The 14,222-nt window shown below is 41.5% G+C and overlaps 1 protein-coding gene across 3 annotated transcripts in view; it reads right to left on the bottom strand.

Moving 5' to 3' along the window:
* Nucleotides 1-538: 538 nt before the first annotated feature.
* The window catches only part of Mxi1 (MAX interactor 1, dimerization protein), a 68,080-nt gene continuing 54,396 nt past the window's right edge, over nucleotides 539-14,222 (bottom strand). Inside the window, exons 4-6 of one of the 3 annotated variants that reach the window (XM_036172427.1) lie at nucleotides 4,942-5,056; nucleotides 4,182-4,353; nucleotides 539-2,566 (exon numbers count right to left, since the gene is read on the bottom strand). In XM_036172427.1, the coding sequence (XP_036028320.1) occupies nucleotides 2,403-2,566; nucleotides 4,182-4,353; nucleotides 4,942-5,056 (451 nt within the window). In that variant the 3' untranslated portion in view covers nucleotides 539-2,402. The remainder of the gene's footprint in view (nucleotides 2,567-4,181; nucleotides 4,354-4,941; nucleotides 5,057-14,222) is intronic. The other 2 variants (XM_036172438.1, XM_036172447.1) reach the window with 2 other exon arrangements.

The following is a 14,222-nucleotide window of genomic DNA, read 5'->3' as shown; positions in this document are numbered from 1 at the left end:
AGGAACGGGAGCTTTAATACACACTGCTGTTACTTCTAAATTTCTGATATGCATTTAGGAGATAATTACCCAAAGATGTGGGCACTCAAGTTATTTTGCCTTCACAGAAAAGGGTATTAACAAAAATAACTTGGGTATTCATTATTTGGTTTTTATTTCTTGCATAACTTGTCTTTAAGCTAATTTGTCTTGTAGAGTTAATACCTAATCACACAATCTACCCACATCCTCTCTCCCCAAGAGCAAACCTGGGGAAGGAGTAGTGTTGGAACATCCAGTTGACGTATGTGCTCTAGGTCTGTAAGAAGGCTGCACAGCCCATTGCCCTGTACATAAACAATGGCGGCACATAAAGTTCCAGATTCCAATCCTGGGCCACGATGATGCCAGTCATCACCATGGAATAGAAGAATAAAGCTATAGTTAGGTGTGAGGGCACATACCTTTAATCCCAGCACTTGGGAGGCAGAGGCCGACGGTCTCGAGTTAGAGGCACGTTCCAGGACAGCCAGAACCACACACACACACACACACACACAATGAAGCCACTCAATGGCTTCCACTTACTTCCCATGGTAAGGACACACTTCAACTAAAGAGAAATCCAAATGCAGCAAATACCCAGGCTGGGAGTGACTGAAGGAAACCCCCACAACTGAGGTCTAGCATGTTTCACACTGAGTATCTGGGGCATGCAGTATTTCACACGCGTCTGCTTCAGAGAACTTTGCCCAAACAGCACATCCAAGGAAGACGTACTCTTGGAGGACAGGAAGAACATGGGTTGTGTGTGTACTGAGGCCTTGTGAGACCAAGATGGTACACTTCATAAGGAAACATGCTATTCACAAGAAGATAGCCCTGACATTAACACACAACTCGACTGCACTGCTAAATATGGTTGTTTTTATTTTCTTTTTCCTTGCCCAGCCCTATCTAAACATAAAATAAAACTACAGGACTGAAATTAACAACCCATTAAAATCAGCAATAAGTTATGAAAATCATAAAGCTTTTTTTAAAAGTAATTAAGGGTAGTTAAATTATTTAAAGAATACAAAGTCAAAACAACGGGGGTTAGGTCTCCCGGGCACAGCAGAGGCCCACAGGGAAACCTGGGAGTTTGAAAGACACAGGGAACACAGGACATCAAAGTGCAGGCTAGAAAGTTCACTTAGAAGATAACATTTCTGAAAATATTAAAGAGCGACGATAGCACCTGCACAGAGGGTGTGTGAGGAAGGAGACTGGCTGTAGAAAACGCAAGTCTTCACGTTACATGAGACAAGTGTGAACTAGAACAGGATGCCTACTATGGACAGCAGATGTTAAAGCTGGTAAAAGGAAATGACCCTAAAAGAAAACAAAAACAGCATTGACCTTTGTCTACCCAGCCCAGACCTCATTCATTCTGTGCACTATAGAGAGTGAGGCGTGAGGTGTTTTATCATTATCAAATGCTGCATCAAAATAGATGATTTTTCCCCACATTTTTTTCCACTATAAAAGACATCTATGTTTACTTATGGACAAGCTTTAAAAAGATGTCATTTTGGTTTTCAACACATATAAACAGTTATCAAAATCTCAAATAAAAATGCTGCCGTGGCTCAGACCTTGGCCTGCCATACTGCGTGCACAACTCTTCAGATGGGCGCAGACACAGAGGCGCATGGAGCTTTTCCTTCTGTGATACAGGCTGTCATGCATGGGCTGCCCCTATGTTGCCGGAGGGCTGCGAGCGGGCGGGCGGGCGGGTGCCCTAGTGCTATCAATGCAGGTAAGGTTAGCTGGCTTAGCATGGAATCCAACAGAAAGCTGAGCTGCGTGATGATCTCTTTCCAAAGGCTTCATGGGGGAGTCTCTCCTTTTGTAGAGCACGAAATGAGCTTTTTAAAAATTCATTTTTAAAAAGAATTGATCATCCACAGGCTTCATGATAAACTGAGGCTGAGTTTTAGTAGCTCCTTAGCTATCCAAGATTAATGCCTGATTATCCTGTCTTTTCCTTACTCTAAGTCTGATTTTGTTTCTAGGGCCAAGAAGCTCAGGAAGGGTTCATAACCCCGTCCTTAAATGTCTACTCAACAAGCGTGAGCAAACTGGAAAAGGAGAATGGAGTCTCCATTGTCCTCTTTTAAGTCAACTAAGTCAACTCAAGATAATTACACCCAAGTTTTCAGCTGCTGTTACAAACTTTCCAATATGTGAATATTTGTTCTACTGGGGAGGCTCTACCCCACTTTTTGTTAAGTATTTGCTTAAATATGGGTCTTCTGACCCTTTTGTTCAAGTATAGTTTTGGTTAGTTTTGAAGGAGACTGCATCAGGAACCCAATTGAAGAGACAGTACTGAATTGGCCCAGTGGGTATCTCGCCCTGCACTCTTGTCATGCTGGGCTCTAGGAAGTGAAGGAAAGTTTGACACTGGCACTGGAGTAACCTTCGTCACTCCCAATACTCTGCAGGCTGCTGTGGTCATCAATGTCACTGATGCTGGTGGTACTTATATTGTCCACTTCTCCATGGGAGAACTCTGTGCTTTCAACATCCACTTCAATCTCCTCTGCGAAAAGGAAGAAAGAAAGGGGGAGGGGGAAGAACATCAATAATCTGTACGTGCATTTTCAAAAGTTAAAAGGGCTACACAATGAGGTTATCAGAGATCTCTGGGAATCAGGGCTCTTCTGTAAAGGGGAATTCTAGCATACAGAGGTGGTCTTAATTTAGGCAGCAAGTTTACTAAAACCCTTTGACGCCAGTCCGTCTGGACCTCCCACTGAAAGCACTTGGCTTATTTGAGAATTAGTACTTAATATTAAAAGATCCCAACCCAAGTGGTTTAACAACATCTGTTTTGCATTAAACCAAGAACTAATTCACAGTGTTGTTTATTGATCAGAGTTGCTTTAGAAAAGGGGGTGAGGTGGAGAGAAATTAAAGATAGAAAATTAATGTTTATGCATCCAAATTTTTGGTTATATCACTCTACAGAAGAATCTATAGATTTCTATAATTGATCATAAGGAATTCTATGGACTTAGTAACTAAAATAAGTCAACCATTAAGTTTGAGAGATTTGCTTTTGATTTTCTTGCATCAAATATAATTTCAAGCCATCCCCTTCCCTGTGTGTGTGTCTTTGTGTGTGTGTGTGTGTGTGTGTGTGTGTGTGTGTGTGTGTGTTGATGCTCGAAACTGGACTGAATGTTTCAAGACAATCAGTGCACAGCCCTCAAATACATCCTGAAATAAATGGTGCATAGCCCTGGTCACACTTGTGATAATATACAGCAATATACACTTTAAAAACAAAAGGAAGTCAAATATTGTTTTTCCCATAAAGAAGAATTAAAAGCTCAGGACTTACTTTTCAATATTCTTATTTCTCAAAGCCTGCTGTTTTACATTCAATCATAAAACAATAATGGCAGAATGCTGACATCTGTTATCATCAGCTGATGGGTATACACTCGGGAGTTTGATTATTGTCTGTTCTGTATTTCTGAGTATGTGTGGAAGTTTCCATTAAAAAAAGAAAAAGAAATCCATCTTCAAAAAAAGGTTACTTGTCTAATATTTAAAAATTCTCAAGATTTCATGAGCTCTACTTTTCCAAATGTCAAGTTAAAAATCATCAGTATAAAACAAAACAAAACAAAACAAAAAAAGCCGGGTGGTGGTGGCAGCGGTGCATGCCTTTAATCCCAGTACTTGGGAGGGGCAGAGGCAGGCAGATCTCTGTGAGTTCAAGGCCAGCCTGGTTTACAAAGTGAGTTCTAGGACAGGCTCCAAAGCTACACAGAGAAACCCTGTCTCGAAAAACAAAAAGCAAAAACAAACAAATACAAAAATCAGTATTCAATTCTAGGAGTTTGTGTTGTAAGGCTGGGGTGGCTGAAGATATAAACAGATAGTAAAATTCTTTCTAAGTAGAAAGTGCACATGTACACACAGGACAAGTCTACAGAAGGCAGCGTCTGGTGCACAGAGCTCAGCTGGAAGTCAGAGGTGTCACCAGGGTAGAGTCCAGTCCTACTGACCATACTCACACATGCCACACCTCACATGTGCTACAGCACCTCCAGCACCCAAACACTGCTGATGAATAACAGCACACGCATGGTGCCTGCAGGCCCTCCTCCCTGATTCTAGAGTCCTCAGAAAAGAGACCTGCCCACCTCGCTCTGAATCAGAGCGATCTGAAGAGATGGCTGATCCAATGCTGTCCATTCGTATTCGCTCCATCTCCTGAGGGCCCTGCAGCTGTTCCAGTCGCCGCTTTAAAAATCTCTGTTCTCGCTCCAAGTTCTCAAGCTGGTGCTGGCTCTTCCTTTCAGCTTCTTCAAGTTTCTAAGACGATGAAATGTTATTTATTTGTATACAGTCCAGTCAGTCTAAAGCAATAAAACTGATTTCTGCTTAACATTTTTCTTTGGCAGAGAAAATATGAACGAACACACACAATACATATATGGGTATTTATGTACCCTTGATTGTAAATATGGATAAGCACTTATTTTTTTAACATAAAAATTGTGTCTTTTTGTGTATGAATGCTGCATATATTACTTGAACAAGATGGAACTATAAAAGTCTATGAGGTAACCTCCACAAAAGAGAAACCTCCCACAGTGTGGTATTTGATGGAAAAATACTGAGAGATACAGCCAAATAACGTCATCTCCACAAGAGGGCACAACGGCCTTCCTTCTGGGTATCATGCCCTAGTGTTCCCAGGTCTAAATGGCCATACTGTAAAAAAGATAATTTCATTGAATCATGTTACGCTGCTCCACCGGATCAGCTGGTGAGATTTTTACAAAGTTTCTCTGGAGGTCAGTTAGGAAGAAAGACGGTCTACTGAGCTGTACACAAACACCAATAGGAATCACTGCTAATAATTACCCCAGGCTCAAAGCTGGAAGTGGGGAGTCTCACCTTGATGTGTGCTTTGGCTTTGTTGAGCAAACCGAGTGTTGTATGCCTGGTGCAGTCTGGGCCCAGTGGGATCAGAACTTTCAAGCGTTCCAAACATAGGCGAAGGTGAGCTCGTCTAAGAAGACATGGTCAAATTAGCACAGTCTAGGTATCCACCAGACACAGTCTAAAGACACTTATTCTCAGTTATCCGACCAACAACTACAGTTCACCCCTCACTATTAAGCACAGGGTGCCTGATTTCCAGTCTCTCTAACACTTCTGTCCTTTGTAGACATGCTTGCTTTATATTATGTGCCGCCACCCCCATGGAATAGTATGTTCCCTAGTTCACTCCATAAACTCCCTACTGTATTGTTAAAGTGAATAAGGATATTAAAGCAACTGAACTTGATTTCTGAATGCCTAAAAACACAGGCTGGAGTAGGGGTTCCAGCTATGGTACCTGAAGGAGATATGAAATGCACCCAGTTTCCATTTCCTTTAACCTTTTAATTACACACACACACACACACACACACACACACACACACACACACACAACTCAGTAACTGTAGCCATCTTATGGGGTTAGATGTTGTTTATGTAGTAGGTGGAGCCAAATGAACACTTCCTGATCTTCAAACATTTCAGTCCTTCTAAAAACGGCAATTTCATAGGATCCAGCAAACAGAAACACCAAAACTGTGACTAAGCAGATGGAGTGCGTGGGTTTCACACTTCAATACTGAAGGCCTCCACTTCCTATCTTAAGTGGACCACTACTCGTTAGTTTAACTTTTTTTCTCTTCTATTCTCATGATTGACCCTAAGTTTTCTTCTACACAAGGAGAAGAGGAGGCAGAATTATTTACTTAAAAGTCCTAACTCTCTGACAGACCATTCTCTGGGGAAATCAGAGGGAACTTTTCCTGAAATGCTACCAGAGAGTCTCACGGATTTACCTTCTCGAACTAGGAGCATGCACATAATGAAGGTTAAAGCGCCACTGCTCTCCATGTCTGAGCCTGTGCTCTACCAAGCATAACAGCTCAGCAGTGTGTAGGGTGTGGACTCTTTGGGGGCTGGAACTGAACTCTTTGCAACAGCCTCAGTACCAGAAATAAAATGAGCCCTCCACCTTCCTCTCAAAGAGACTAAATGGTGTCATTAGTTCACTGGGTCTCAACACACAAGAGATAACGTCAAGTGAGAATTCCAATGTAGCAACTCAAAAGAAGGGTCAGAAAAGGTGATGTGTGGCCGTTATGTTCCTGAGAGTGGAGGCCATCAAGGGTAGTGAGAGCAGAGGTCAGGCTGATGAACTGCCAGGCTGTCTCAGTACCCACAGACCTGGCTACAATTCTCAAACAATCTGAACAGAATTCCAAATCCTCTGCCTGAGCTCATCATGTTAAGTGTAATACTTGACTCCAGACTGCAACTGGATAAACCTAATACAGATAAAGGAATGTCTGGATTTCTCTATATTCAACTATTTCAAAGTTGCTTTACTGTGCTAACTATCTAAATCTCTCAGGGAAGGATTTGCACATGAGCTGACTTGTCTTGCACTAAGGAGACCAAATCCAGATCAAAAGCACGAACGAGGTGAGGATGCCTTTGAAGGCTTCAGCGGGATGGCTGTGGGGTCCACCTAGCAGTATCTTCATGTGACCTGGCTCAAGGGTGCGGTGGAGGCTGGTGGGCTTCTAATAATGAGAGGCTCTGCTCTCAAGTCAGCCCTCTACAAAAGTAAACACAGCAACTAGTAAAATTCAGGAAGCATGTCAGAGGAACAGCTCTGCTGGATTTGTTTAAATTACTCAACTCCAGAAATCTGGTGCATGCAGCAAATTTTAACGTTTTAGTTTTTAAAGCTTTAGTTTTTAAAGCTAGTTTTATACTGAATAACAAAGGACAAGCAAAATCCCCGTTTTTTCATGCTAAGACCTACATTGAAAATAACAAAACTGAGGCTATAACTCAGTAGTGACGTGCTCAACAGGCAAGGGTCTGTGTCAGTGCCAGAACATCAAAATGTAAAGGGGAGAAACAGGAAAAGGGCTAATATTAACACGTTCAAATGAAGAGTTCAAAGGCACTTTCATCTTCCCCTCTTTAAAATGTATTCAATTGTTTATTTATCGTGTTACTTTTATGTATTAAGCACTATTTCAGACATTTCTTGGGTTGAGGAAAGCAAAATAATTACAATAATAACTTAAAGTAAAATAAAAATGTTGAGGGGTTTTTACTCCAGAGTGCAGCTCGTACTGAAAGAGTAACAGAAATACCAAGTAAACAATCTGAATATGGGGAGATTTACTGGAGGGCATGGTAGACCTTAAAAGAAGTTGAAACTTGGTTTTGGAAATTTAAGGATATTCAATCTGTCTATGAAGAAGCAAGGATTTTTCCAGGTAGTTAAAAGGACCTCCATATATAAGCAGAGACTATGGGCTGGAGACAAGGGTCAGTGATAAAGTGATCACCAACCACACACTAGACCCTGGTACAATCCCCAGGGCTGAAAACAGCTAAACATACAAACCCATTCAAAACAAAACCTGTACAATTAGAAATGCCTTCGTTTCTTTCATACAACAGAAAACAGCTGAGGTGGCATTCTACAAGGAAGTACCAACTATGTTCAATAATCTCAGAGTCTTAATAAATTTAATTTATTAAGTAATAAGCCAAGAGTCAAAGTTTGATGCCCAAATGAGCAGGAAGACAAGATTTCATTCTGAAAATGTTCTTTTTTTATAGCCATCATTTCTTCAGTCAAGTAATTATAAATACACTCCAAGATGAGCATATGCCAAGAAAGCATACTCAGAAATGCCATGTCCATGGGCCAGGGGCAGCATTCTCCACACCTGGTGAATACAGCTCTGCAAAGGAAGTATCTGCATGAAGGATCTCATTCCCATAGGAAGAGACATATCTGTGGAAGCTAAGAATCATTTCTTCTAGCTTCTGTACTTCACAGTGAAGCAGACATTTGGAAAGTAAGTAACAAAGATTCAGTGGCAGCTGAGGGCCACCAGCTGACCAAGCAGGACATGTGCTTTTCAGAACTGCACATATGTTTACATGCCACTTCCTTCTAAGAGCAGTGGATATTCTCCAACTATAAATGTGAGTCACCTCTTCCTTGTGTAAGTTTTCTCTTTACAGCACATTCCGAGAAGACCTCATGGCTGTTCCATCCCCTTACCATGCTGCCCCTCTGTACCCTTTCCCCTCTGTCTCTGTTGGTAACCAGACTGCAAGCTTAGCCACCAACGACCTAGACAGGCCTATCTTTTGATGCCATCTGGTCTTTTCTTGCCTCCACTCCCCTGTGACTGGTGGCTCAGAAACGTCCTGTTAGGGGTTGCCAAATTGTGGGCCACCAGAGACACAGAAGGTCTGGTTTGATTTGAAAATCCATACTCACTGAGAAAAACCAAATATATAATGATGTTTTCCAAAGTCTAAGAAATGATATCCAGAATAAGGTTTTGTAAAAGGTATGGTCCTGTATGTCACATTATAAAATTGGTGGAATTAGACTTGATAGAAAATGTCATGTTTTTTCATTGTTGCTGTTTTTAATGTTAACTTCCTGGTTAGCACTTATACTCTGTTAACACATAGTTAGCCCCAAACTATAATGTTTAAAATCTCTGGTAAGTCAGCATGAAGGATAGGATACAGCAAGGTGGGAGACAGATACTGCAACAAGGGGCTGGCTCTGAGGAAAATTCAGGCTGCTTGCTAGGACAGAGATACACAAATGTACTCTTGTTTTCAAAGGCACTTTGAACTCTGTTTTAAAATGAGATTTTTCAAGTAGCAATTCCTAGCCAACAACTCTATTAGAAAGGTCCTATTCAAAACTGCCCACATCTTCCAAATGGGCAAGCCCCCCTTACAGGAAAACACAAACAAAGGCAGCTGGCATCTGTCTGCCTTTATGTTGGTCAGGTGGGATCATTTTTTCCTGAAGGAATCAATGTCGTTTTTTATTTCAAGCCATATATAAACTTCAGTGATGAACAGGGTACCACAAAGCATGGAGGACTTTCTACCAAACAGGGCACTTTAAAGGGCAGGGTGCCGACTAGCAGCATACACAGCTGGGAGAAGAAGGAATCCCCTTTCAGAAAACCACCACCACCACCAAACATCACACGGCCGTGCTTTTCAATTCTGGTGTTTGAGTCCTCTCTGGAAACCTAACCCACCTGGCCCCACAGCCAGCACTGCCCTTGGAGGCACAGCCCTTCATGCTTCCATTATGGGATGCCAAGACCGTGCCAAGTAACTAAATCAAAACGGAAACCAGTGGAGTGATAGGGACAGTGCTCGCATTTTCCTCTCGGCCGAACGTTATGCAATGGGCTGGGAGCCCTCCCATGAGCCACGTTCTTCAAGCTACACTGGCGAGTGGCCAGGCACTCACTCCCTACACACTCCTGCATATGACAGCAGTTAGCTGCGATCCTACACATTCTATATACCCAAGTTTCTCTACAACTTAATGTATTGAGAATCTCTAAAGATAGACAAAAATCTGTCTGCTTCCCCTAAAAAAAAAAAACATTAAAAATGGATCCAGATAAATCAAGCACACTGCTTTCTGCTCATGAATTTTATTTGTGAAAACATATATGATCATATTCTGTTCACCTTATTCTGTTTATGAAACAGCGATGCTCAACAAGCTGCTCCTATAAACCAGTATCTGGTGACTATGGTTCACTTACAGCTCACAGCTCTACTTCACACACAGGTAGTAACCTGGCAAGTGACCTTTCCCTGGTTTGACACTCGACTATGGTGGTAGTGGGGCTCAATGACACCAGAAATGAAAACAGAGGAGCTGGGACCCTCTTCATACTCCTCAGAAACAAACTGCTTTTACTCCATATTTTTCTCAGTTGGTATCATAAAATAACCACATAGAAATATCAACAAGTGTCACAACGAAGTTGTAATACGCGTGTACAAACATGAGCGCACACACACATATCATATTGTCAATTTTGGCATGAAAGGGCTCATCTATATGAACTGGAATTTGCAATGCAGCTGGGCTAGCCTCAAATTCATGACCTTTCTGTCCCCCTATCCCTATCCCACTAAGGGTACCACTATACCTACTGGAAAGTCTTTAAACCACTTGCTCCCAATAAGTGCAAGCAGTTCAAAAGGTAGGCTACGTACACCCCTGGAGGTACTCCTCATTGAGTCAGAAGGTATTTGATGACCTAAGGTTAAACATGGTGTCTTCCAGAAGTCATATTTTTCTTTAAAAAAATCTAGGAAAACATTATTTTATATGCAAATAAGTAGACATAATACAAAATGCACTTAAAGAAGTGGGACTGGAGAGATGGCTCAGGGGTTAAGAGTGTTAATAGTGCAAACTGCTCTTGAGCTCAATTCCCAGTATCCATGTCATGTTGCTCCAGCACCTTTAAGTTCAACTCCAGGGGACCTAATGCTGTCTTCTGTTCTCCAAGAGCACCTGCATTCATGTGCACATACCCACACACAGAGATCACACATACACACACAATTAAAATTTTGGAGCTGGTGGTGGTGGCGCATACCTTTAATCTCGGCACTCAGGAGGTAGAGGCAGGTGGATCTCTGTGAGTTGGAGGCCAGATTGGTCTACAGAGTGAGATCCAGCTCAGCCAGGGCTACACAACACAATGAACCCTGTCTCAAAAAATTTTTCAAAGTTAATTAAAAATAAGCCATCTAACATCACATTATTTTAAATATCTCAAGATAACATAGTAAAAATGGAAATCTTACCAAAAGCAATCTACAGATTCAATGCAATCCCCACCAAAATCCCAACACACTTCTTCACAGACCTAGAAAGAATAATACTCAACTTCATATGGAAAAACAAAAAACCCAGGATAGCTAAAAGAATCCTGTACAATAAAGCAACCTCTGGAGGCATCACGATCCCTGACTTCAAGCTCTACTATAGAGCTACAATGATGATAATAATAATAATAATAATAATAATAATAATAATAATAATAATAATAAAGCCAGCTTGGTACTTGCATAAAAACCAACATGTAGACCAATGGAATCAAACTGAAGACCCTGACATTAATCCGCACATGTATGAACACCTAGTTTTTGACAAAGAAGCCAAAACTGTACAATGGAAAAAAGAAAGCGTCTTCAACAAATGGTGCTGGCATAACTGGATGTCAATATGTAGAAGATTGTAAATAGATCCATCTGTCACCGTGCACAAAACTCAAGTCCAAGTGGATCAAAGACCTCAACATAAATCCAGTTACTCTGAACCTGATAGAAGAGAAAATAGGAAGTAGTCTTGAACGCATTGGCACCGGAGATCACTTTCTAAATATAACACCAGTAGCACAGACACTAAGAGAAACAAACAATCAATGGGACCTCTTGAAACTGAGAAGCTTTTATAGGGCAAAGGACACAGTCAACAAGACAAAGTGACAGCCTACAGAATGGAAAAAGATCTTCACCAACTCCACATCTGACAGAGGGCTGATCTCCAGAATATATAAAGAACTCAAGAAACTAGACATCAAAATACCTAACGGTCCAATTAAAAAATGGGCTACAGAGCTAAACAGACAATTCTCAACAGAATCTCAAATGGCCAAAAGACATTTAAGGAATTGCTCAACATCCTTAGTCATCAGGGAAATGCAAATCAAAATGACTCTGAGATACCATCTTACAGCCATCAGAATGGCTAAGATCAAAAACACTGAAGACAGCTTATGCTGGAGAGGATGCGGAGCAAGGGGAACACTCCTACACTGTTGGTGGGAATGCAAACTTGTACAACCACTTTGGAAATCAGTATGGCGGTTTCTCAGAAAATTGGGAATCAATCTTCAAGACCCAGCTACACTACTCTTGGGCATATACCCAAGGAATGCTCAATCATACCACAAGGACACATGCTCAACTATGTTCATACCAGCACTATTTGTAATAGCAAGAACCTGGAAACAACTTAGATGCCCTCAACTGAAGAATGGATAAAGAAAATGTGGTACATATACACAATGAAGTACTCAGCAGAGAAAAACAATGACATCATGAGGTTTGCAGGCAAATGGATGGAACTAGAAAATATCCTGAGTGAGGTAACCCAGACTCAGAAGGTCAAACATGGTACGTACTTAATCATAAGTGGAAACTAGATGTAAAGCAAAGGATAACCAGTCTGCAACCCACAGCTCCAGGGAGGCTAGCTAGTAAGGAGGACCCTAAGAAGGACGCATGGATCACCCAGTGATGGAGAAATGGATGAGATCTACATGAGCAAACTGGGGGTGAGAGGGGGTAATGGAGGGCAGAGATGGGGGATGAGAGCTTAGGGGAGTGGGAGGTTCAAGCTGGAACAGGAACAGAATGGAAGAACAAGGAAAGAGATACCATGATAAGTGAAGGCACCATGGGAATAGGGAGAAGCAGAGTGCTAGGGAGGTTCCCAGGAATCCACAAAGATGACTCCACCATAGACTACTGGCAGTGGTCAAGAGGGTGCCTGAGCTGACCTACTCTGATGATTGGATGGCTGAATACCCTAACTGTCACCATAGAACCCTCATCCAGTAACTGATGGAAGCAGATGCAGAGATCTATGGCCGGGTCCCAGGCGGAACTCCGGGAGTCCAATTGATGAGAGAGAGGAGGGATCATATGAGCAAGAGATATTGAGACCATGATTGGAAAAAGTACAAGACAACTAGACAAACTAGTGGAAACACATGAACTCAATAATTGAGGAGTCCCATGGTACTGGAATAGGCCCTCTGGATAAGCAAGACGGTTGTTTAGCTTGAACTGTTTGTGGGGCCCTGTCCACTTGTCAGGACCTGTCCCTAGTGCATGAGCTGGCTTTTTGGAGCCTAGTGCCTATGGTGAGACACTTGGTGCAGCCTTGGTACAGGGAGGAGGGGCTTGGATCTACCTCAACTGAATGTACCAGGCTCTGCTGACTCCCCATGGGAGGCCTTGCCTTGGAGGAGGTGGGAATGGGGAGTGGGTTGAGATGTAAAACAAATAGAAAATCTCTTAATAAAAAAAATTCCAACTGCTAAAGTCAAGTTTTGGACTTGAAAACGTCATTTTGGACCAATGTATTTTGGAGACTACGTATTCCAAATATCTGGAAAGTAGAAAAGAATGGACAGTGGAGCACAGTTAAGAAGATATAAGAGACAAGGTAAGAGTGTGGTGTATGTGTGGAAAGAAAGTGATATCTGAGTACTGACAAACATATTCTTTTTCAAGAAAGTTCATGGAGGCTGCAATGTTACTTAGCCATTATATAATTCAGAGGTAAGAAGAACCTCAAGTGCCAATGAGTCAAAAACAATGACCATCAGGAAGCAGTAAGCCCCACCTGCCATGCCGTGAGCTAGATACTATACAGATTTTTTTAAGTTGCCAATATTAATCTTTGCCCCTCTGAAGATGTAATTGTTCTCTCCTTCCCACATTTCCCATATCCAAACCCATATATATCTAATCCACATCCAAACATGATTTTATCCCTGTCCATCACTTGGACTGCCCTCATCACTACTGTCCACTTGGTAAACATCAAATATGATTTTGTTTTTTAAATCTTGCTATGTAAACCACAGTGACCTTTCTCAGTCCCTAGTCTCCTGAGTGTTGGGATTATAGGTGTGCCACCACACCCAGCCATCTGTTACAATTTTCAACTCAAAGTCAAACTAATGTTTTCCTTGCGAGACTTTCCTTTACATATGACTTCAATAATTAACATTAGGTTTTTATATTAATTACACTGTTTTTTTTAAGAGAAGTATTGTGTGTGTACGTTGCTTGCAAGTATGTAAGTGTACCACCATGCCTGTGCAATGCCCACAGAGGCTGGAAGACAGCATTAGATTTCCTGGGTCTCAAGTTACAGACCATTATGATCTAGACCATGTGGATGCTGGGAACCAAACTCTGGTCCTCTCTAAGAGCATCAAGTGCTCTTAACCACTACGCCATCTTTCCAGTCATATTATATTCTAGTTGAGATTAAATTTACTTTTTATTATTTCAATTTTTCTAATATTAAACAGAATGAACACACAGAACTGAGAAGAAATATAATTTCTAGTACATGTACCCAGAACGCTCTATCTCACTAAAGTTGACCTAATAATCAATACTAGAGTCCATAAACAGTATAATTAGTTGTTAGGCCAGCATTTGTGAGATCTGCTTCTAAATGCCAGAACTCTGTAGACACCTGTGTT

This window comes from Onychomys torridus, chromosome 1 (assembly GCF_903995425.1).
Source record: "Onychomys torridus chromosome 1, mOncTor1.1, whole genome shotgun sequence".
NCBI lineage: Eukaryota > Metazoa > Chordata > Mammalia > Rodentia > Cricetidae > Onychomys > Onychomys torridus.
Note: the sequence above shows the minus strand (reverse complement) of the source record. Positions and strands in the feature narration are given on the sequence as shown.